Source organism: Chlamydotis macqueenii, chromosome 3, assembly GCF_036417535.1.
Source record: "Chlamydotis macqueenii isolate bChlMac1 chromosome 3, bChlMac1.mat, whole genome shotgun sequence".
Taxonomy (NCBI): Eukaryota; Metazoa; Chordata; class Aves; order Otidiformes; family Otididae; genus Chlamydotis; species Chlamydotis macqueenii.
Window position 1 is genome coordinate 108,639,369 of NC_141558.1, and position 24,549 is coordinate 108,663,917.

Genomic DNA, 24,549 nt, shown 5'->3' on the forward strand with positions numbered 1-24,549 from the left:
TTCAAGCCTGCAGCATGTGCTAATATAAACAGAAAATGAATTAGAAGTCACAAAACAGACAAATGAGAAATGTCAATCTGCACAGAAAAATTTGACATCATAGTTCTGCTTCCTGATATCCCCAACCCCACACTATTACTAAAATAATAGTCTGTCTAGCAGCCTGCCAGAACAGAGAGAGTACTCTCAAAAATACTCATCACTGAAATATTTTCCTTCTCAAAGTCTTTATCTTCACTAAACTCTCAAAATTGACACTTAATTGTTCCTATTTAGACTTCTTGAAATATCACCTTTTTCATACCAGTAACAAATACGGCAGATGTTATTTTAAGACAAAGTCTTAACTGAAAACAGTTTTTGAGCCTCAAATAGGGTTTTATCACAACCGACATTAAACAGCTGTGGTGTAGATGCCCACATATACACTTGTCAAATCAGACAGAGCCGAGTGGAGCTGCTGAAGACAGGTTCGTATAAAACACAATTCACCTGACATATTTTGGGTATCCACTATATTTCAGAAGCATCATTTTTAACCGCTGCCTATAAAGCGATCTAAGGAGGGTTTTCCTCTTGCATTTTGCCCCCTGCATTTTGTCTAATGAATCCTGTCTTCCGTGTTTTAACAGTAGCATATGAGAAGAATTTCAGGTTTTGAACTTTGTTCCTCCAGAACTAAATTAAAGCAATCTCAGTGTGAGACACTACCATGCCAACCACTTTCTGCCCTAAATATGTACTTTATCCCAGACAAAAACTGAAAAAAAAAATCTTGATCTTGATTTTTCTTAAGTAGCAACTCAAATGATAATATATGTTTGCCATTTATATCACCTACGTGATCTTTAGTGCTTTGTACCCTGGCTGACCACCAATCAAGTGGGGAGAGGAGCACAGATTAGGTTACCAACCTGTAAGAACTGTGCTGGAATCATCAAAAGTGCAAGCAAGGAAAAAAAAGTAAGTAGGAATACGTTGATTTACATTACATTATTAATTTTGGGAGAAAAAGCAGTAGAAAAGTGTAAGCAATGAGATCATAATATTAACTTCAAAAAAAAAAGTATTTTAAATCACTAACTTGGAATTTGTTAACAAAGGAAAAACTCTAAAAATCAAAAAATAGAACCATGCTGCATTAAAAAATGAAAGCAAATGCTGCATTGCATAGACTGCCCGAGGACTCTGTTCTCATTGAGGAGAACACAAAATGAAAGCTAACTGAAGTAAAAAAAAAAAAGATAATCATATGGTTCTTTTCACAGAGCTACTTATTCCTCTCTATATAATAAAACATTCTAATACAATGTGATACCTGGAATTCAGTGCATACTTTAGTCATCTGTGCTACTAGTTAAATGTTTTGTTATCCTTTCCCCTATGTTTCTGCAACATCTACAGGTAGCTCCGAACTTGCCTCCGCTAGCAATACATCAGATTATTAATATCAGATACCTGGGTCAGAAAAGCCCCAAAGGGGATTATTGCAGGACGTGTTTCCATATGCGTAAACCAGAATTAAAAACTTCTGGCAACGATGATTTCACAGCTAGCCTTAGCAACTTTTCTCATCCAATGTTAACTAATATTTAACCTGAATACCCCTGGCTACAGCCTAGCCTTTTCATATGTTTTTGTTCTAGTAAATGAAAACACTTGATCTCTCTTCTTCTTTTTTTTTTACTCTTTAATGATTTCCTTTTCAGCTACGATGTTTTTCCAGCTGTTTTAACCTTTACACATAAATCCTCTATCTCAGTATTTTGTTCTGAAGTAATATTAACTTCAACTTCCTCACACTGCTCAAATTCCTCCTGTTAAGTAACATATGGGCTACAATGCTATTCAGATTCCCAAGTCATCATTTAGATTTACTTGGCCTTCAGGTCATACAGGCTACAGAGTCAGAGTCACAAGAGTCTATTTTCCCTTAACGTCCTGCCAATGTGTAATGAATTGCCTAAGTGACAAGACTTGCTCACCTCAGAGATTACTAATGTACAGCAGCGTCTTTAGCAACTCAAGAATCTTCTAAATCCAAGAAAGCTGCAGGAATCAAGCTGGGACATTCTGGAGAGTGAAAGATTGCAAAGAAAAGGCAGCAGCAGCAGGGCTACATAAAAGTAGTATACACCAGCAAACTGGACAGAAGGAAACCTTAACCCGCAGTATTTATGACATGGGGGTAAAACTCAACTGTGCAAGGTTGCCCCTCCTGACCAACCACACCTTTTCAATTTCGCTCACATTTACAAACGTGAGTTTGCAGTTTGATTTTGCAGATAATGAAAGAGTAAATGGCACTGAAAGGGGAGACCCTGCCATTTGCCTTTTTGCCAGGAGCTCACCCAACCTCTACAAATCAGTTTTCAGCTGCTTCAGGTCTAAGGTACGAGGAGAAAGAGCACTGGTGGAAAGAAAGTTGGGAACAAGCAGGCAGTAAAGCAAGGTAGCTTTCAGTAGTGGGTACCTGTTAAATGAGCTTAGCTTAATATTAAACTGTGGCTCTTGGCACTGTTGACTTAGAGGGAAAACAACCAAAGAATGGCCAATGAAGGTACTTATTAACAAAGTGTCTATCACTTAAACAGAAAAAAAAAACACAACAAACCCTACTGGTTGATTAATGGCTACTGCTAGCATGGCATGAAAAAGAAATGCTAGGATGTAAAAGGAAGGAAAAGAAGAGCCAAAACTTAAGGGGGGGAAGGAAAGACAATCCAGAAGAAAACCAACCCACAGCACTCTTTGATAGAGTGCTAATGTAGATAGTGCTAATGTAATGAAGGCATTAAAATTGCAGATGATACTCAGTTGGAGGTTACTTTACATAAAACAAGGACTGGACTTTAAGCTAATTTGACCTGTGTGTATTGAGGCTTGTCAGGCATGTATGAAGGTCACTTCAACAAGTATGGCTCCTTTCCACCATACTGAGTTTTCACAAATGGCCAAGTTGATTGCTTTCCCACCAGAGCTCTTCCTGCACTGTGAAGCCTCTCCACAGAAGTTTACAAAAGGCCACGATACCCACAAGCCAAAATGAGTTTAAGAGTCTTATAAGAACAGTGGTGCAACTCTGAATCTAACAGAAGATGGAGAAGAATTTTTCTTATGCTTTCGTATCACTTGCAGAGTTTTTTTAAGACCACAAAATTATTGTCTTTTTAAATTGCCCTACTTTGTACACCCTAGAACTGGTTTTATTGAACAGGGTTAAAATGGGTAACAAATTCCAAAACATCAGTGATACCAGAGCAAATTAATTGGGACGGTATATACGTTAGGACTGTAGCGCAGACTGAATTTTTGTGATTCACTATAGATAAGAACAAAAATGTCCTGCTTGTCTAAATGGACTGCCCAATAAGGAACACAATGCCACTCAAAAAAAAAATCTCTAACCAGCACAGACTACTAAATGAAAAACTGGAGGAAACAACTAGAGGGAGGAACCAGTGGGAACGAGAAAAGCCTGCAGTAGCAGTATGATACTTTTGGTGTCACCTTACAAGCCAGTAAAGGCAAGTCAGCATAGAGGAGTGACAAGGTCCAGAAGAATGGGACACTGATTATTTTTTCAGAACACCATAAGCATGACTGCAGTTTGCCTGCAACAGGGTAGTAGTTATGGAAAAGACTGAATTTCATGATAGCAGAGATTACAAAGACATAAGGGTTTTACTGGCTTATTTTCTAGCACTCCTTGCTTTGATTTTTGCAGCTTTTAAAAAAAAATGCTACAAGAATCTTTAGTGTACGACCAGCTACAATGCTTGTGAAACTTGTACTGTCTATGGGCTAAGGAGCAGTGCCTTTGTGCCAATTGGCATTTAATTCCTGGGAACATAACTCAAATTGGTGGTGTACACCAGTTCTCCTCAGGTTTTGTGAGTGCGTTTATAACAGAAACAAGTGAAATAGGAGGCATGAGGTACTGTAGAAAACCTTGAACTGTGCTAGCAAGGAATAAATTATGCAAAACCAATGACACGACAGGATGTCATCAGTTCATTCTGTAGGACCATGAAGATGGGTTCCTCATGCTTAAATTCAGCACCACAAAAAAAAAAAAAAAAAAACAAAAAAAAAACCCAACACAAACCAAACAGTGTCGTCTCTTTATTTTCTCATCTCTCCCGGCAGGCAATGAGGAGAGAGAGGCACTTCAAGAAAATCAAATACACCCTTCTTAAGCACGTGCCTCAGGTTGCATCATCCCCTGCGGCAGTCATGCCACCATTTATGTCCCCGAAAGCCCAGGTGGGACAGACCTGGCAGCCCCCGAGCAGGGGAGTAGCATCCGAGCGCGCACACATGTGCTGAGGGAAGGATGAGCAGTAGCAGAAGCCAGTGGAAAGATGCCACTTGCAGCTCAGGGTATGCATTTAGCAAAAGAGTGAGATGGAGGGCAACTATGGCTTCTGTGTATTTACACCTGCCTTCCTGCTCACAACTCATCTTTTCTCAGAGATGCCCCCCACCTCCATTTAAAGTGATGATGCCACTCTTTTCTGGAACTGCTTATAAAATTCCCAGAATTAAAACATAACAGAAAGGATTTTTTTCTTAAAAAATCATACTCTTATTAATTAAAATTCAAGTGACAAGGGTTCATACTCTTTCTGGAGAGACGTGTCTCTCTCCCTTACATGCAGACTGAGCTACAATGAATAGCCCTACGTCTCAATTTTTATTAGGATGACAGGGATGATTACGTTAGAGATGATAAATCTTATTCTCAGTGCCTGCCTCTTTCCCATACCCTTCTTGGCCTGGACTAAAGGAGTAGATCCTCCATTCTTTCAAGCAGAGAGAGCAATACTGCAACAAGCCTTTGCCTGGGCACCACAGGAGAAGACAGGTTCCACACAAACCCACAGCCCAGCACGCTGCAAATCTTTATGATTGTTTGTCCCAAGCAGATTTCCAAGGCAATGATATGCAGTCTTACTCCAAAACTCTGTAATATTTACAGAGTGTACTGCAAGTGTCATGATCACCAGAGGGAAGTGGCTGGAATTCTTTTTTTGTTAAGAAAAACAAACCAAAACAAACCAAAAGCACAAATACCTGTGAGGCGAGTATGAGACAATGATGTGGAGGAGGAAGCACAGCTTGCTTTACTTTTCTCCCTCAACCCCAACCAATTCCCAGCACTGACAACTTCCAGCACTCTGACAGCATCACACAAGACGACCTCTCCTGCTTCAGCTTACAGCCAGGTACAAAAGCAGGCGTTGTACAGCACAACCGCTGCTCGCCACTGACCAAGGATCCCCCAAACCATCTCTGTTCCTATTACACCATGAATATTCTTAACTTCATTCTCACCTTGAGCTACACAGCAAGCTCCAACTGCACTGTGCACTGATTCTAGGCTGCCATGCAAACATCCCAAGAAATATCTGTTTTCCTAAGTTCATACCTGCTCTGTATGTATTCCAGTTGACTACAATTTCAGAATGGTAGAGCAACCTTAATTCACAAGGGCTAAGGTAGCCGCAGCACAGACTGCCTGCTCATCCATAATGCAGAACTACAGACTAAGAAAAGGCTTAGGCTCCAAGCACTCCAGTCTTGGCACAGGTGAAGTATTTATTGAAATAGTGCTTCTGCAGCAAAACTTAGATCCCAGCAATACCAAGCTGAATTGATTTTATCTGAGAAGCAAAGAATCCAGCTATAGATACAACTTCGAACTAACACATAATGCCAAATTTGCATTTAGTTCAGACATTTTCTTCTAAAACGGCTTAAGAGGTCGCTTAATTATTTCCAAAAAGAAAAAAAACACACATACACCTAACTGAACTATATATCAGATTTCAATGGAGCAAAATACATACAAATGAAAAACAATTACGTTAAAAAAACCAAAGTGCAAATAAACAGAACAGCGATTTTGTCAGCAACAGCTTAATAGATGTTTAGAAAATAAGCAAATAACAGTTTGATAATTAATAGTCCACATGTAAATAGGTCCTGTAGCATCCTCCTTACTCATTGCTTCAGAGTACCAGCCTGGGTAATCTTCCCTGATCCCTTCCTTCACAATGTGCCTTCATAACCTTCAAGCCCCTCTGCCATTTCTCACGTGCAATTCTTCATATTCTTCAGTAGGGCACTCAGTTTCATAATTATTTCATTTCTTGCTTCAAAAATCTCTTTTTTTTTTTTCTCTAAGATCCCTATTAAGAACTTGACTTCTTTGAAATATATGGTACATTGAGATACATAGATAATGCACTAAGATCCCTGCCTGTTCTGCAAGCAATGTTGCTCCGCTGTGCCCTTGCACTCTTACCCTAACGTTTAAACCACAAATTCTCTGGGCAGGGAATATTTCCTAACTTTATGTTTGTGGGCACTTTGAACAACCACTGTTTAAGATTGTGGCCTAAGAATTAGCAGACGCAAATACAAATAGCAAAGAAAAAGACAGTAACTGTACAAAGAAGTCTGCAGGACATAAGCAGGAGCATTTTGGGGTTCGAAAAGTGCTGCAGCAGGCCTAAGTGGGCAGACTCTGCATCTTTATTTATTCTTGTATTGATCTACTGAGGCTACATGGAAATTATGCATGCTAGCTGTATCTAGTGGCTGAGAAGCTGAGTTCCGATATCTTAAACTGAAAAACAATAAATGGAAGGAAAAAACCATGGGATGATAAAGTTTCCAGATTTAGAAGATGCAAAAGGGGTATCAAGGGTTCCATGCATATGAGTTTTTGTTGAAGTCAGCGGAAGCCAGCGAGTCAAGAAAGGAAAAGGTCAGGGATTTATGATCAAGTTTAAAAGTTAACAGAAGTGAAACCTACAGCCACACTGACAATTTGTTTCATATATATTCTATAGTATCATTTCAACAAAAACATACATTCTCAATGCAAGCTTTTAGCTGCAGCATTTAGGTGTATAACTTCTAAAATAATAAGACTGTAACTTTATTTAATAATCCTTTATTGTAAGAACTTAAAAAAAAAAGAATACCCAATGAATACTGCAACAACATCCTGTGATATGTTATCTGAAAGGTCACCAACTTCAGCACTAATAATTAGCTCACTGATCTATGAATTCTTCAGTGCTTAACAATATGAGGTACAGTTCTTGTTTGAAGGCAGCAAGTATTGCTAAATTGAAAAATACTAGTTTATCAGAGCAGATCTACCTGTAGACTCCATAGCTGAGAAGAGGATAGATAAAATTTCTATTATTTTCTATGAGAAAACTGACGCACAATCATCAGGTCACGTGGCAGAAACAGAACAAGTCTCAATCATCAATTCAGTGACCTGTCCCATGGATTCATGTTCATGATATCAGAAGCTTTAAACATCACTATTAATTCTATACCAAAGGACTCGTATAATCAGAGCCCTCCAGATACTACAAACATTTTCCAGTAGATGAGTTTAGAACAGTTATCAAACTTCCAAAATAGTGTCCTGACTGTGTGCTATGGTAAAAACCAGGAACGTCCATTTATGAATGGATAGCAGAGAATGCCAGCCCCAGTCAGTCTCTTACCTTGAAGCCGTTGCATGACATTGGCAATATCTCTCGATCTCGCCACGAGTCGGGATGAAGCCATGATCTCCTTGCAGCGAGTCCACTTCCCTTGACAGAAGTCTTCCTCCAAGCTGCTGACCTCGGTGAGACGAGGGTCTTGGACAGCGTCCTTTTAGCGCACAACCCTCAGTCCTGGCATAGCATGCCCAGGGCAGTTAGATGCCTCCAGTCCAACACCAGCCCTCGCAGGGCCGGGGAACTGTGCCGGCGAGCAACCTCAGCACCTGAGAAAGACAAAACCACGGCTTAGAGGAAACTTTTACCAGCTCTGCAAGACTAAGAAGTCTGACTCTTAATGGCTATTTTAAACACATAAAGAGCGGTATGCTCCAGCCAGAGACACAATTAATGCTGAAAGCTGGCTTGGCAATCATCAGCGGAACGAAGCTGCAAAAACAAATCATTAAAAACAACTGGCAACGCACCAGACATCAATGCTTTCCTGGGGTTGCTTGTGGGTGTTGTTTTAGAAATTACAACAATGTTATACACATTAAAAGTAATTCTGTAATACTTCTTAATGTAAATAATATTAGGCATAAGGGATGAAAAATGAAACTACTTGTAAAATCCAAAAGCTGTACAACTCTCATTCTATTTCACCGTGCTAGAAAGGAGCATGTGCTAATAACTCATTGATCAGAATAATCCTTAACACCACTGGACTGTGCGCTCTAATCTGAAATACTGAGATTCACAGACTTTATCATTAAATAAAATGGTATTTACAATCACTTTTCTAGTGTATGATGATGATGATGTATTTTGGGTCATTTAACATCAAAACCTGTGAACTACAACTACTACATGAACTTAACACTTGTAACTATAACAAGATCTATGTGACCATAAATCTGGTCAAAAAAAAAAAAGTCAAATTAGATTCTTTAGATAATGTTATCAATAACGTCTTATCTTCTGAGGAACAAGTACATGTTGTGTACAGATCTGCTTCCTCTTTAAGAAAGAACTGAGTGTACAGACTCCAAGAATAATCGTACTCATACTACACACACTGGGTGCATCCCCAGCTCCAGATGACATGTAGCTGAACAATATCATGAGTATGAGCGGGTTTACTGGCGTCATCTGCTTTCCTCTCTCCCTGGCCCCAAGGCCCGTCAGAGCACAGAGCCCTCTGGTATCAGGCAGACAAGCCTTAGGCATGCTGAGCTGTCCCAAAGGAGCTTTGTCAACATGTAAGGGCTGCCAGAGGAAATCATATTTCAACATTTCCCTTTATGACCCTTCAAACCTTGCCTGACCTAAGGAACCCCCTGCTTTCCCTCTTACTGCTGTTTTTATTGCGTGTTGGCTCTGTATTTTGGATACATAAGTGCTGCTCAGGTCAGCAGACCCCAGCTGGCTTTAAACTAGAGGAGCTGATGGAAGCACCCTTCTGATGGATCAAGATGTAGAACGGACTGTGAAGTCCATCCATGTGCACAGGCTGTGCTCTTGCAAGCTGTGGCCAGACTGGTACCCATACCCACTCCAGTCATGTTATCACTATTTTTGCGTAAGACATCTGGATATTCATATCCCTGCTCTCTCCTGCAGACGTCTCCTCCCTTCCAGGCTTCGCCCTGCACCTTTCTTGGGATGCACAGAGACAGTGCGTATCAGCCACCATCTCCCAAACACCGAAAGGCACCCTGGCAGCTAGAAAGTCCCACCCTTGTGACAGCGAGGCATGGGAAGGTGCCACCATTGCACCTCTTGGCTGCAGCACCATCTGGGGCTGGCGATCCTCCAGCATGGCTGAACCGCCGTGCCGGGCATCAGCAACCAGAGCTCTCTTCCACAGCCAACACTAAAGAGCGCCCAACTTGGTGGACCAGGAAGAGAAGGAGAAGGAAGTTTTCTATTGCTCATGCCTACCTACATCAGCTTGGAGAACTTCGCCTCCTTTGCAATATTTAAATGAAACATCAGGTTGGCTAACCCCATCCGAACTAACCCTGCTAAGATTTTGAGCAGTACTGTAAGCAAGGTACAGCAACTTTAACAGCAAGCTGCTAGACTAATTGTTGGGCAGCGACAAGGAGTATCAAAAATACCTCATCTGACTGGTTTTTGCCTAACAGCAGTAACACTATCAGAACACCAGCCCACTCACACCGTGACAGAGCTAGTGCAAATCAGCTGTACATGAGCAGATTTAGGGGAGCTGCGGAAGATGCTGATCCAACTGCAAGTTAAAAGTGTCTGGGAAATTGTAATGGAGATACATGTTCAATCTACTCATACAGCAGGCTGAGTCACTGTGCAGTGGTAAATGGCAGAGTTGCAATTAATAATTTATCTAGCTGATATTAAATTATATGCTGCATAAGAAGAAACCACGGTTCTAAATACGGCTCCTCATTCAAAAGCTCCTTTGCAAGCAGTGGGAATTAACCCATTTAAAGAAGACACTAAGTTACTACAGGTGAGAAGGAAATGTCTCATATGTCATTGCAGTCACCTCCAGAGGCAGACAACCACAGCCCAGGCAGCAGAGACGTTGGTGGGACAGATGAAACAAAGCTTCACGCACCCTCCTCGCCTGTCCTCAACCAACGTGTAACGCTCCGCAGGACAAGAAACCTGCAGGCACAGTCAGCCCTTCAACAGAATGAAGAGGGGAAACTTATCCTGACTTCCATACCTAGCTAAAGCCTGCAACAAAATATCTGAAAGATTATATTTTTCAGATTTGTAAACATTAAGATCTTAATTAAATATTCTCATAGCTGTTAAACAAATTCATAATAAATGCAATGACTTTTTCGTTTCAGTGCCAGACACAAAGATGCATCTTGAGACAGATATGTTTTCAAAATGCACAGGTTTTAAGAAAAGTGTACAGCTTAAATCTCACAAATCTTATCCTGAACTAAAACTGAAGGACACAAGCTATTCCTTGCTTTAGCATTCAACAAGTGATTATTCATTATTAATTATTAATATTTTTTTGTCTGAACATACAGGGAATGAATACACAAGAGTGAAACGAAATGGTTTTGCATATAAATGAGATAATTTTTTTATTACATTTGTCATTTATCTGGATTTAATGGATAAAGTTCTGCTGACACCATTTTCTTATATTAATATCCTGGTACTCTGGTTTTAGATTAAAAGAGGAAACACTAACTTCTCTCATATAAAAACCATTAGGCCTACCAATCTGCTATCATAATATGCAGTTTACAGTTCTCTGTACTGTATTGTTTCTCTCTTCAAATGCCAGAAAAGTAGGACGTCTCTTCTACGGAAGAGATAAGAAAAACACTGGATCTGTTATGGGTTAACTTTTCTGAGTCCCCAGGGTAATTCTCATTTTTTCATTGTGCTCAGGAGTGCTTTGAATTATCTGCAATTTAAAAAGAGAATCTATTTTCCTTTTATTGATAAACCTAGAGTGTCATTGGTAAGACCAGGTTGTATTTTATCTTTTAGTTCTTGAAGTTTATAAAACATGTTAAAGGAAAACAGACAGCCCTATCAGCAGCGTGGCTCCAGAAAACCAAAGAGATGTCTGCTAGGTGCAGACAACATAGAAGGTGTGGAACAACAGCTGGAGATAAACCTGACTGAAAAAAAAAAAGGCAAAAATTTATCTGACTGTCCTTGCTGTTGCAGATTTCCACTACACGGGGTTGATGCCACACACAGCAGCCTGGAGAAGATCGCTACTGATGTGAAAGCATGGCTGTACCTGCAACTAGAGTTTTAGGCTTCCATAATCTCCAATTATAGCAGCAATGGATAAAAAAACTCCAGAAAAACAAGGAAAAACACAGATAAATAAGTAAAGATATAGATGAGAGCAAGAATCAGAGAGGTGGGGGGCAGTGAAAGGACCGTTTCTAATCTGAGATATATCAAAAAGATACTTGAAAGGACAAAAAAACCAGAGTAATAAATTCAAGGAACTCCTGCAGCCAGAAGTCATTTTCAAATGTTACCTAGATATAGGAAATACAGAAGAATAACTAAAATAACTATAGCACATGAACTGAAGATCTCAGAAACGACAGAAATAAGGCCAAGTGCTGGAGCGCCATTGTATATTAACAAAGAGGCAGACCTCCCTGGTAAGAAACAGCAGCACAGAACTGATCAAGTAAAAAAAAAAAACATTTCCAGGAAAGTATTTCCAAGCACGGTGTACTGCTGTAGTGCTAGAGGTCCACTTTGGTCCACAGGATCTGTTCCTGAACCATAAGAGGCCTTTGAAATGCCACCAGAGTGATAAAACACAATTGGAACGGACACAATTCTGTGAGACAGCGGTGACTCTCCTGTCAATCAGGAACAAATGATTCCCATAAAGGTAGGGAACAAAATTTTCTGGAGGTCCTAACTGCATTTTTCAACATCAAATAATCACAGAACCAGCTATTTTAGATTGGGTTTCAGCAGTGGGGAGAAAAGAAAAAAAAAAGCTAGTCTTAGAAAATAGCTCAAAGAAGTGATTGATGTAGTCCAAACTATTAGAAGAATAACTCAAAGCATATAAGCAGGTCAGGAGATTATTTAAAAAGACAGTGCTTAAAAATAAAAGAAATCAGTTACAGAAGTCACTGACTGCAGAGCACAGTGTCTCCCCTGTGAAGCAGGCTGGGGATTTCTTTAAGTCCAAGGTCGAGTAACTGTACACCTATGCAGGGCAGAATAAAACTGCTCCAGACATAATAAGAAAAGCCATCACGCAGAAGTAAGCGGGTGGAAATAAAGGATGAGAAGTGAAGAGCTCTGCCACAGAGTGTGCTGCCTACAGGGACGAAGAGAGACTTGCTGAAAGACCAGTTGAGTTAGACTAAGGAAGTAAAGACAGCAAGCAAATGGTTCTTAGTCAGATAAGTAAAAGGAAAGTAGAAAATAAGATCAAGTGAAGATTAATTTGCCTCAGTATTATACCGATTCTTCCACTGAAGACAATTCGGAAAGCCAAAGGCACAAGAGAAATGGAAACAGCACCATCTGAAATAAAATCAAAGTTAAAAGTGGAAAAACTTGATAAAATGCATCCCAGAACACTGAAAACTTGTAGCTGATGAATTGAGAATCCATTTGTAAACTTATTTGAATAAATCTGTCACGCTGCAGGTAATGCCTACTGGAGATATTAAAATTAGGAGCTAGGATGAAGAAGTGGGGTAGAGTGATCCAAAATTGTTCTTATACCATCTTCAAAGAAAACGCAGTACCTCTTCACTGGTCTTCCAAAATCCAGGCCAACAGAAGAGTTCCTTCGGTAATTGTTAAAGGTGGTTGAAGTGCACATCTGTGGTTGTTCGTTTCAGCAACCTAGCGCAAGTCAGTGCACGCTGGAACTTTCCCAAGTCCAACGGGACATAACTGCGCACCACATAAGATCATGGAAAACGCAATTTTGGCTCTGAAAGGTGTTTTTGATAGTTGAATCCCAACACTGTCACTCTGTGCTTCCTTTCCCTACTGCACAGATTGCTTTTGAAGAGAACAGGTGGAAAAAGAGACAGATTACGACCTTCAATAAAGAACACACTGAAACAGGAACAGTGAAACAAGATGTTCTTACTGACCATCCGACCCCACACTGACTTGATGTCCAGTAGTTACCTGGAGGCACTGATTTTTTTTTTTTCCTTGGGGAGTGTGGGGAGGAAAAGAGAGAGAAGTTTGAATCCTTTCTAGAGCTCCAGATTATTTTGGTTCATCTAGTTATGCTTCAGCATTGTTTAGAGCTGAAAAAAAAACAACACTTTTTCATAAGGTCAAGCAATCAATAATTTGGAAGATTCAAGGTAATTTGCACATCTGACATTAAATCTATATCATATATGGCACACAATTTTTCTATGCTTTACCTATAATTGTACTCTAGTATTTAAAAATTATTTTTAGGACTCTAGTCATGCACACGCCTATGTATGTATTTACACTTCAGCAATTGAGCACTTTATTTTCTACTTTCTATTAAGTTTTTTGGGGCATGAGCAAAATTCCAGTACTGTGAAACTCTGATTCATGTCTTTAAAGCTCTAATTCAATTTGAACAGAAAATGCAAAGCGTTCTAGGAGAAAACAGAAGGCAGAGACTTGCTATTTTTTAGAAAAATTGGCAGAACATACATTGTTAGATATAGTCAAAGAAAGGCCATTCACTGTCTTTCTGATATGAAAAGTTAAATACAGTGTATACTACAGCTTAGTAATCCTGCTATTGACATTCTGCAGGAATATATTATAGTTTATATAGATGTTGGTAATAGCAGGAGCCTGGGATCAGTAGCTCATTACCTTCTACAAACACAGGATATAATCCTTGCCTCAAAGAGCTTACTGTCTGTGCAGACAAAGACAGGCCAAGATTAAGATCAGAGGTCACAATGCACAAGCAAATGGGACAGAGTGAAGTTCGGATGTAAGCTGATTAACGGCAGGAGAGCGGTTCTGATTTTTCTGTTATAATACTTGTATGACACCTAGGACTTCTGTGGCATAATATGACCTACAGCAGAGGCCTCTTGCAGAGTTACATCTGTAGCAGAAGAAGAAGAAGGAAAAAAAAAAAAAAAAAGACAAAAAAAAAAAAGACCACTACAGTAGAAAACACTAAAACATCTCAGGACTCAGGAAAGGGTGGGTCAAACCCAGTTTGAGATAAGCAAGAAAGCACCAGTTCTTTGGTATTTCTGCACATCTCCCAAGGAAAAAAGCTCAGCTTAAGTATAATTTGTGAGCAAGGGGCAGATATAACTGACATATGAATGGAAAAGCAGAAACACCTCTGTTTTCCCCATTAATTCTGTGCCTTTGAGTGAAACAAAGGCAAAAGTTCAGTTGCTTCAGAGGTACACTGCTGCTGTTATTTTTGTGACGTCTAAGGAGACACAAGAGCTCTAAAGTTTTGTCACTAGCCATGGTAACGAGGAAGTATGGAAATAATTGTTTAGGTTTGATTTATGTACTTTCCCAATAACCAGAGCCACTACTTGAAAACAGAAGGAAAAAAAAAAAAAAAAAGCCACAACTGACTTCCTTTAACAAAGCGTAGGTGAGATGGATTATCATGGTGTCTATTCAAAGGGTGAGGGTACGCGTATGCCTCTTAGAGCCTGACTCACTGGAGCCCCATAGACCTGCAGCAATCACTCTCACTGCACTAAGCGTGGAAGTTCTCCAAGGGTTCACACCTCACTCAGCAAGATCCTCCTCTTACCTTCTCCCCATACATGTTTCAATACTGACAGGGTGCTGCCCCTCCTTCCCTGTGTACCTCTGCTCTCCCTGACCCAGTACCAGTCTGTTACTTTCTTTGAGCAGTGTGCACGCTGGCAGGCTGTGTAAGTCAGCTTAGCTCTAGTGAAGCAGACAGGAAGATGCTGCTAAGGTCCAAAAATATAAAAAAAAAATCCTTTGAAGGTTCTCATATTTTAATAAAGTAATGCTGCACGAAGGTGTAAAGTCATGATGAGATTCTTGTGTTTGTATTAAATGCAGCAGCTCAAATCACTACTAGCACGTACCAGAATTACTTAAAGTAAAAATAAATATTTTTTAAGAGGTCACAAACGTATCTGGGTTCATCAGTGGTTAATACCTATCCATTGGTATTTTATACTCAGCAACATAGAATTGCCACTAACATAGATAACTACTAAAAGGTAATTTTAAACAAACAAACCAACCCAGTCACTAGGAACAGGAATTAAAAGAACAGGAGGGAAGTGGAGAGATTATTACTTCTACTTTCACATCTAGCAGAGTTTGCAAAGATGAGAATTCAATCACTCCAAGGTGCAGCACCGTGCTCATTCTGGAGAACTGCTTTTTCCAGGGGAAACTTCAGGGCTTTCAGGAATATGTGAAACATCCCATATGACAATGGATACAGACTCCTACCAGAAAAAAAAAAAGTGAGCAACCCTACAAATCTTAACACTGTACATCATAAACCGGTTTTGTCATTCCACTCAGCACGTGAAACAGCACAACAAACAAAAAAAAAGCATTTCTGTTTACAAAAATGCTGATCTTGCCACTGGACAGAGACTATTTTAACATAGCTCATCAGCATTCATAGTTTGGGGTCTGTTTAAGTGCGAAAGCACGCACAAGAATCACAAAAATAATTATCAGAGATCATAGAAAGCAGCGAGTCCATCACTAGTACCACTACAGGAAAGTGCACTTGAAAAGTGCCGGCAAGTGGCCAGAAACCCCGCATCCTATTTCCCTAGAAGCCACATTAGGTGTAAATCCCTCGTAATAGTTACAAGCCCTGGAGTTTCCCTCAGCGTCAGGTAGAGGGGTTTACGTAAGTAATTCCTCATCAGTTTGCAAAATCTGCTCCGTGACAGCAGATTACTGGTAGTCCTTCCAAGCGCTGGCCCTCAGCATGAACCCGGCTGAAAAATACGCTTGTCAAGACCCTGGTAACGACCTTCTCTGTCGGTATCTCTGCAGGTCTTACCCCTGGGGAGCTGCCACGGGTAGCGGGGCGCGTATGGACCCTGTGCATCCTCCTCGCAGCGCACTTGCCTTTTTTTGCACCATCACAGCACGCAGCCCAGTCTAAAACCGACTCCGTGGGAGCGCACACGGACAGTCCCCACCTTCCCCCACCCTCTACATGTCGGCCTGCAGCGTGTGACGGAGCATAAAACGGGGTTTTATCTCCGCAACCCACGCGTGTGCGCTTCAGCAGGCGACCCGCAGCCCTCCTCCGGGATCTCCTACCCCCCTACTCAGGAAGGGCGAGCCCCCGGGGAGCCCCACGCACCGGCCCCCGCCGCCGCCGCCCTACCTCCGCCCGCCGCTCCGCGCCTCTCGGTGCGCCCGGCGCGGCTCCGTGGTTACCGAGCCCAATGCGCCGCGCCCCGCCCCGCCGGCGGGGAAGCAGGTGCGGGGGGGCGGGGGGGGTAGGGAGGTGGGAAGAGGGCGGTGAGCGGGGCTGCGTGGGCGGGCGTTGCGTGGGCAGTGGCCTTGCTGCGTTCCTCGCTCCGGGGCCGTGCTGTGGCTGCACTCCCTCCCTGTCTCCCCCCCCCTCTTCGGTCTCCGCGGTTCCTGCGCGCATCGCGGAAGGGGCCGCGCCCCGCCCCGCCGCGGCTGCAGGGAGGCCGGGACAGGTTGCTGCTGGGAACCAGGGGATGAGGGAGCGGTCTCAGTCCCGATCAGCCAAAATTCTTCCCGGGATGACTGCGTAGAGCTGTCGCCGCTAATTACTATTACAAGTCGTATTACTATGATTATTGTTGGCGTTACATAGGGTTCTGCAGGGCATTACCTTTGGCGTAGGCTCCAGAGCATCATCGCGCGTAAGGCGGGGAAGCTGCGCAAGCAAACTGGGGCATCGGCACTTGCGTAACAGCAGCGGGACAGAAACACCCGAAGGAGCCAGCGAGGCGGTCTGCCACCCTCCAGCTCAAACCCACGCAAGAGTGTTTGTGCCGCTGGTGTAAAACGTGGGTCTGCCTCTTCGAAAGACGCTGTGCAAACCCTGAGACTCGGTTATGCTCTTTCCCCGCCTGCATTTTCGTTGTTACGCTTAAAGCTAGCTTCATGCGGGAGACAGGAGAATGTCTTTCTGCTAAAGAGACGGATTGTCTCTGTTCTGTGTCACTAGGAAAGGAAAACACTCATGCAGAGCTGAAATGGAGAAGTTGCAAGAAATAGTGCCAACATACCTCTTCGTGTTCATCTTTTCTGACAGCGCTGCAGTGATTCTACAATATTAGCATGCAGGGTGTTCACTGAGTGGATGGATGAAATCTGAGTTTGGCAGCAGAGATTACTCAGCATCGTCCCTTCCTTGAGCGCTAGTCATGTCGACACTGGTGCTACCCTTGTGATATGAACCCTTACACTTGTGGCGCCTGCCCCAACACAATACACAGTTATGAATCACACACCTGGAGCCAGGATGCTGCGTGGAAGAAGCCAATGTAGCAGGAGCTACAGCAAGGATTCTTGTGAAACTAGGGTATATGTATCTAGGTCACCTCAAGCCATCCACGAAAATTCCCTCTTCCTGATAGTGAGTGTAGCCAGGCATATTGGACATGAAATTTTCCTCCTCTTGAAGGTTGTGGGTTTTTTGGTTTCATTTGTTCGTTTTTTGGGTGTGTTTTTTTTTTTTTGTGCAGGAGGGGAACCACAAAGCCTTTTTCATCTGATGCTTTCTTACCTCTGTTGTTTATCCTGCTTCTTTGTCTTACCCCATGCCAGTTGCAGCATCAAAGATGGGAAAGGAGGTGGATGCTGACGTGCTTCTGTTTTTCCCCTTTCCACATACATCTTTTTGCTGAATAAATTCCTCACTTTGCTGTCTTTTTCAGAAAATGCCAATTTTTTTTCTTCCTTCCTAGGTTAAGAGTAGGAGTATTAACATGAGAGAGAACATCTTCACTATAAAAGCTTAGACTTCATATAATAATACTACTATCATTTGAAGCAATTCAGCCAGGAAGAGTACTTGCTAGTGTAAGCTTCCTTCATTCTCTAAATTGCAGCGCTGTGTGCTGCACTGTATGCTTTAAATGCTCAGGTAAAATGATTGACATATATCCTGCCTATCAGTTATAGCAGGAAACCCACAGAAACCTTACTGATTTCTGGAGATCTATTTTGAGCTTAACATGCAGAAAAGATGTGGCTTATTTCAGTCTTTGCTCTTTGCATATTACATGAGAATATAAAGTCACTGTAGTTCATCCTAGTTGTTCTTATATTAAATAATCAGCTGCAGACAAAGCTGGATTTTTTTTTTCCACACACCTTGTGTGAAAAATATATTCCAAGCTAAGGTGATAGCCATTGGAAGCTTGACTGCACTTACATAGATTTTTTTGTTGTTGTTGTTAGTAAAAAAAAAAAAAAAAAAAAAAAAAGAAAAGAGTCTTCACAATCCTAGGGAAAATGCACTACAGTTTATCACTGTTGCTTTCCTTATTTTGCTTGTAGTTGTTAAAAAATTAGAAACTGAAGCTGTTGCCAATAAGGTGTTTGCAGATAGCCCTTCTGGAAGGAAAGGGGATGATATTTGCTATATATTGCAAGGGGTCACCCACCTCACTTTCCATGCATGCGCTGTCATCATGCCTGGGGATTTTTGGAAAGGAAAAGCTGCAAACATATTCAGATATTTTTATTCATTTTACATTAATGACGCTAAGCATATATTTGATTCCACTCTGATTTTAAATATGCTTAATGTTAAATGGTCATATTAAATGCAGATTCTTTGCTATATGTTGGCATCGATAAAGGCAAGAAATAAATTTTACTTCCACTGTAGAGAAAAGAAAGAAAAGAGAAAAAAGAAAAAGTAGTACAGTAACATAGATAATTAGAGGCCTCTTACTGTGTCCAAAGCAGATTATTTAGCGTGCAGCGCACTTTCCAAGAGCACTCTGTTGAGAAGGCCTCAGCTAAGGGCAGGTGGCAGCCAGATGAATCATAGAATGGTTTGGGTTGGAAGGGACCTTTAAAGGGCAGCTAGTCCAACCCCCCCTGCAAGGAGCAGGGACATCTCCAACCAGATCAGGTTGCTCAGAGCCTCATCCAACCTGGCCTTGAATGTTTCCAGGGATGGGGCATCCACCACCTCTCTGGGCAACCTGTTCCACTATGTTCCAGTGTCCCACCACAGCCCTGGTGGAACAAGCCTAGCCAGGCGCTGAAGGACAGCATCCCTCCTCTAAGAAACTCCTCTTCAAAGTACTCTGGGAAAGCATTATGAACCACAAGGAAATACAGCCAGTAATGCCAACGTTGCCTCTGTGTAATGGATGACATAGCACCACTGAGGGCTGCTGCTTTTAGCTGAGACATGAGTGAGGTCTTTGGCACTGAGGAATTCAGAGAGCTCTCCCTCAGAAGAGAAATACTGCCTTTAAAGCAGGTGAAGAAGTGTTTGAGTTTGCCTCACTGTTGTATCACTGTGTGCTTGGTCTAATTCTGGTCACCAGGCTTCAAGAGAGATCTAAACCAAGTAGAGACAATCCAGGGGACAGCCGTGAGAACAGGGGAAGGTCTAGAAGGCACAATCCAAAAGAAAAGACTGAAATAGGTATTTACTCTAGAGATTAAAAAGTAATGGAATTTATAAAAGCACTCAAAACTACAAGGGAGCACTACAAAAGGAAGGGAATAATCCCTTCTCAGTGCCCACAGTGTGTAGGGCAAGAAGAAACATGCCTACCTTGCAGCAGGTGAGATTGCCATATCAGAACTGAAAAATTCAGGAGGAAGTAAAGCTTTGCACCACATACTGTAAGGAGGAAGTGAAATTTTAATCTCAGGAGATTGTGAAGTACAGACTAGACAAGCATCTTCCTGGAAAGCTTTTTTTTTTTTTTTTTTTGATACTTTGTCGGGGTGCAGAACAGAGTATCTTCTTAGGTATCTTGATCTCTTCTGAGTCCATTTGGTGCAACTCTGGGAATGCTGAGACTGGTTCGAGCAGCAGAGCATACCCTTCTTTCTGCACGTTTTGCAGCAAGCAGTAGTTGTCACTTCCTTCCTGTCCTAAACTGCCACATGTTATCGATGTGCAACGTTAAAGCATTGCCACACATGTCCCGAGAGATGTGTGCAGGACATCTCTTTCATGTTCTCTATCAAGTATAAATGTATAAGGTGTATAACTGTATGAATATTTCTAAATAAAGGGTTTGTATATTGTAAGTAAACATATTTGTATGTTTATTTTATATTTAAATGTAACAAAACTTGAGTGAACAAACTTTGACAATAACTTAAAGACAGAATTAGAAGTCACAGGATATATTCCTTCTAACATGAGTTAAACTAAATTACACAAAGCATAGCAGCAGACCATTTAACTTTCCTTGCATTGTGCTGAAATGAATGAAACTAATGGGATGAGATTACACAAAAGTGAAGTGCGAGTAGAAAAAAAATTTAGGAAACAAAAAAAAATAATCTACTGAACTAGTATATAATACTTTGGTAAATGGCATGTTCTTCTAAGTGAAGTTATCAAATTTCTAACAGCTTAGAGATGCCTAATTAGGATTTAAAGCTCTGTAAATACACGGAGTGAGCTCAGTCTAACATATGGCAAGAGTCGAGCTAAAACAAATAGCATTTATTACCAACATTAGTCACTTCATTATTGTCAAGAAACTCATATCTATTTGGAATTTATTGTTGTGCCCATTTTTCCTCATTGATGCTTCATAAGTTACACTAAATTGAAAAAGTTTTCTAAAAACTCAAATGCCTAAACAGGATTGAAAAGTGGACACTCCAGTACTGTTTAAGAGAGGACTAAAAGGTTGTTATTTAAAGGTTATAAGCGAGCAGAAAATTACATACATTGTTAGGAGCTGCCAAATCCAGTAGTTGAGTAGCAGAAAGGCTGCCACAGCTCCATGTTGCCATGTGGGGGGGACCTGGGACCTGCTCCCAATAGGTGTACGTACTCACTGTATACACGCACTTACACATACACACACAGCATGCACCATTCAACAGGGACCAAAACCCTGTACAGTGCTTGTGTGGACACTAATGACAGGGCCTGGCCCCTGGATCCCAGTCTTCCCAGCTGCCGGCACTGGATTGATGCCAGCTCCTGAGGCCAGAGCCCCACTCAGCCTGCTGGTATGGACCACCTTGCACACACGGGCATGGACACACGGACACAGACACCCATGCTCACCTCGAAGGGCTGGCTTTAGCCATTTGATCTCTCCAACCACTGACCCCAGGCTCTTCTCCTACTTGTCCCTCACACATACACACTCTCCTGCGAGAAGGTCTCTCCTGAAGCTGGGCCAGACCTGTGGCCTTACTGGATCTCAGGTTCTTCCCAGTAGTTGATCTGGATCTCCTGGTCCCTCCAGTAGACAACTCTCAGACCTCTGGTCTTCTCAGTATTATAGACCCTCCAGTATTTGGCTTCTCCCCTTCTCATCCTACTTTCTGGCTGACAGAGTTTGATGTTTGTTAGCAATCACATACATTGGCATTCACACCCATGCACACTCTGCACGTTGTCCAGTCTCCAAGTGCTGGCAGCTGAGATGCGTGGGCCCCTACAGCCCCTGGTCCCACTCCAGTTGGTGCCATCCGTGCATGTGGAGCACTCACTCAGGAAAACAGCTAGAAAATGAGTTTAATGAGAAGTCTGGGCCAACTGCACTGATCAGGTGCAGCTCCTGTGAACTGACCAGCAGCCTGTTTACAGGACTTATTTTATTCCTTTATCCCTCTGTTTTCCCACCCTTGTTCCTCCCATCGATCTACCATGATCCCTCCCTTTCCCCACATTTTCTTACTCCCCTAAGGTCCTACAAGTCTTGTGCAACCCCAAGATGCTCTTCCTCTGCATCCCATAATGAGTCCTACAAAGACAGTAAGCCCTCTCCACCTGTAAGGTGAGCTGGGGAGAGTCTCCCCCATTTACTGCTCCCCCAACCCATTGGGCTGATCTCCTACTGGGACTGCCCTGGGAAGGGCTGGGGCAGGCTGCCCATTGGCTTTGGGTGGATTGTTTGGGTTGATCCACCTGCCCCTGTGCCTCCAGCCACCTGTGTGTTGCAGAGATGAGAATTTAAACATAACCTAACTTTTTTTTTTTTTAAATAATGCTTCAGCTCAAAAAACACAAGCCTTTAAAAATTCAGATCAAACATAGAATCATAGAATGGTTAGAGTTGGAAAGGACCTTCAAAGGTCATCTAGTCCAACCCCCCTGCAAGGAGCAGGGACATCCCCAACCAGATCACGTTGCTCAGGGCCTCATCCAGCCTGGCCTTGAATGTTTCCAGGGATGAGGCTTCCACCACCTCTCTGGGCAACCTGTTCCAGTGTTCTACAACTATCATTGTAAAAAATTTTTTCCTAATATCCAATCTAAATCTACCTACCTCTATTTTAAAACCATTACCTCTCGTCCTATCACAACAGGCCCTACTGAACAGCCTTTCCCCATCTTTCTTGTAGGCCCCCTCAAGGTACTGGAAGGCTGCTATAAGGTCTCCCTGGAGCCTTCTCTTCTCCAGGCTGAACAGCCCCAACTCTCTCAGCCTGCCCTCATAAGAGAGGTGCTCCAGCCCTCTGATCACCTTCATGGCCCTCCTCTGGACCCTCTCCAACAGGTCCATGTCCTTCTTATGCTGGGGGCTCCAGAACTGGACACAGTACTCCAGGTGGGGTCTCATCAGGGCAGAGTAGAAGGGCAGAATCACCTCCCTCGACCTGCTGGCCACGCTCCTTTTGATGCAGCCCAGGATGTGGTTGGCCTTCTGGGCTGCAAGTGTGCATTGCCAGCTCATGTTGAGCTTCTCATCCACCAGCACTCCCAAGTCCTTCTCCTCAGGGCTGCTCTCAATCCATTCCCCGCCCAGCCTGTATTTGTGCCTGGGATTGCCATGACCCAGGTGCAGGACCTTGCACTTGGCCTGGTTGAACTTCATGAGGTTGGCACGGGCCCACCTCTCCAGCCTGTCAAGGTCCCTCTGGATGGCATCCCTCCCCTCCTGTGTGTCGACGACACCACACAGCTTGGTGTCATCAGCGAACTTGCTGAGGGTGCACTCTATCCCACTGTCCATGTCACCGACAAAGATGTTGAACAGGGCCGGGCCCAGCACGGACCCCTGAGGGACGCCACTCGTGACTGGTCTCCACATGGACATTGAGCCATTGACCACCACTCTCTGAGTGCGGCCATCCAGCCAACTCCTTATCCACCGAGTGGTCCGTCCATCAAACCCATGTCTCTCTAGTTTAGAGAGAAGGATGTCATGCGGGACAGTGTCAAAAGCTTTGCACAAGTCCAGGTAGATGATATCCGTTGCTCATCCCTTGTCCACCGATGCTGTCGCCCCATCATAGAAGGCCACCAAATTGGTCAGGCACGATCTGCCCTTGGTGAAGCCCTGCTGGCTGTCACCAACCACCTCCTTGCTCTCCATGTGCCTTAGCATGGTTTCCAGGAGAATCTGCTCCATGACCTTGCCAGGCACAGAGGTGAGGCTGACCGGCCTGTAGTTGCCCAGGTCCTCCTTGTTCCCCTTTTTAAAAATTGGGGTTATGTTCCCTCTCTTCCAGTCATCGGGGACCTCACCAGACCGCCACGACTGCTCAAATATGATGGCCAGTGGCTTGGCAACTTCATCCGCCAGTTCCCTCAGGACCCGCGGATGGATCTCATCAGGTCCCATGGACTTGTGCACCTTTAAGTTCCTCAGATGATCCCGAACCTGCTCTTCGAGTACAGTGGGCGGTTCTTCATCCTCACAGTCCCTGCTTGTGCCTTCTACAGCTTGGGTGGTGAGACAAGAGCCCTTATCTGTGAAGACTGAGGAAAAAAAGTCATTGAGTACCTCAGCCTTCTCCAGGACACCGGTTTCCTTCTGGAGGAGGCCTACATTTTCCTTGGACTTCTGTCCCCTACATACCTATAGAAGCTTTTCTTGTTGCTTTTTATATCCCTGGCCAGATTCAATTCCGTCAGGGCTTTAGCCTTCCTCACCCGATCCCTGGTCACTCGCACAGCCTCTTTGTAGTCCTGCCAGGTTACCTGCCTCCGCTTCCACCCTCTATCGGCTTTCCTCTTCACTTTCAGTTGGTCCAGGAGCTCCTTGCTTATCCACGTGGGCCTCCTGGCCTTTTTGGCCAACTTGTTCTTTGTTGGGATGCATCTCTGCTGAGCTCGGAGGAGGTGCTCCTCGAATGTGGACCAACTTTCCTGGGCCCCTCTTCCGTCCTGGGCTGCCTCCCATGGCACTTTTCCCATCAGGTCCCTGAAGAGGCCGAAGTCCACCTTCTTGAAGTCTAGTGCTGAGAGCTTGCCGCATGGTTTCCTCACTGCTCTGTGGATCTTGAACTCCACCGTGTCATGGTCGCTGCAGCCAAGGCTGTCCTTTAGTTTCACATCCCCCACCAGTCTGTCTCTATTGGTGAGCACAAGGTCGAGCATGGCACCCCTCCTTGTCGGCTCCTCTATCGCCTGCAGGAGGAA

At 43.1% G+C, this 24,549-nt stretch overlaps 1 protein-coding gene across 1 annotated transcript in view; it reads right to left on the bottom strand.

Annotated features, from left to right (window-relative positions):
- The window catches only part of SYNE1 (spectrin repeat containing nuclear envelope protein 1), a 310,078-nt gene extending 293,698 nt beyond the window's left edge, over nt 1–16,380 (bottom strand). The window contains exons 1-2 of the mRNA XM_086745962.1: nt 16,360–16,380; nt 7,536–7,801 (exon numbers count right to left, since the gene is read on the bottom strand). Of these exons, the coding sequence (XP_086602088.1) occupies nt 7,536–7,599 (64 nt within the window). The 5' untranslated portion in view covers nt 7,600–7,801; nt 16,360–16,380. The remainder of the gene's footprint in view (nt 1–7,535; nt 7,802–16,359) is intronic.
- Between the last annotated feature and the right edge of the window lie 8,169 nt (nt 16,381–24,549).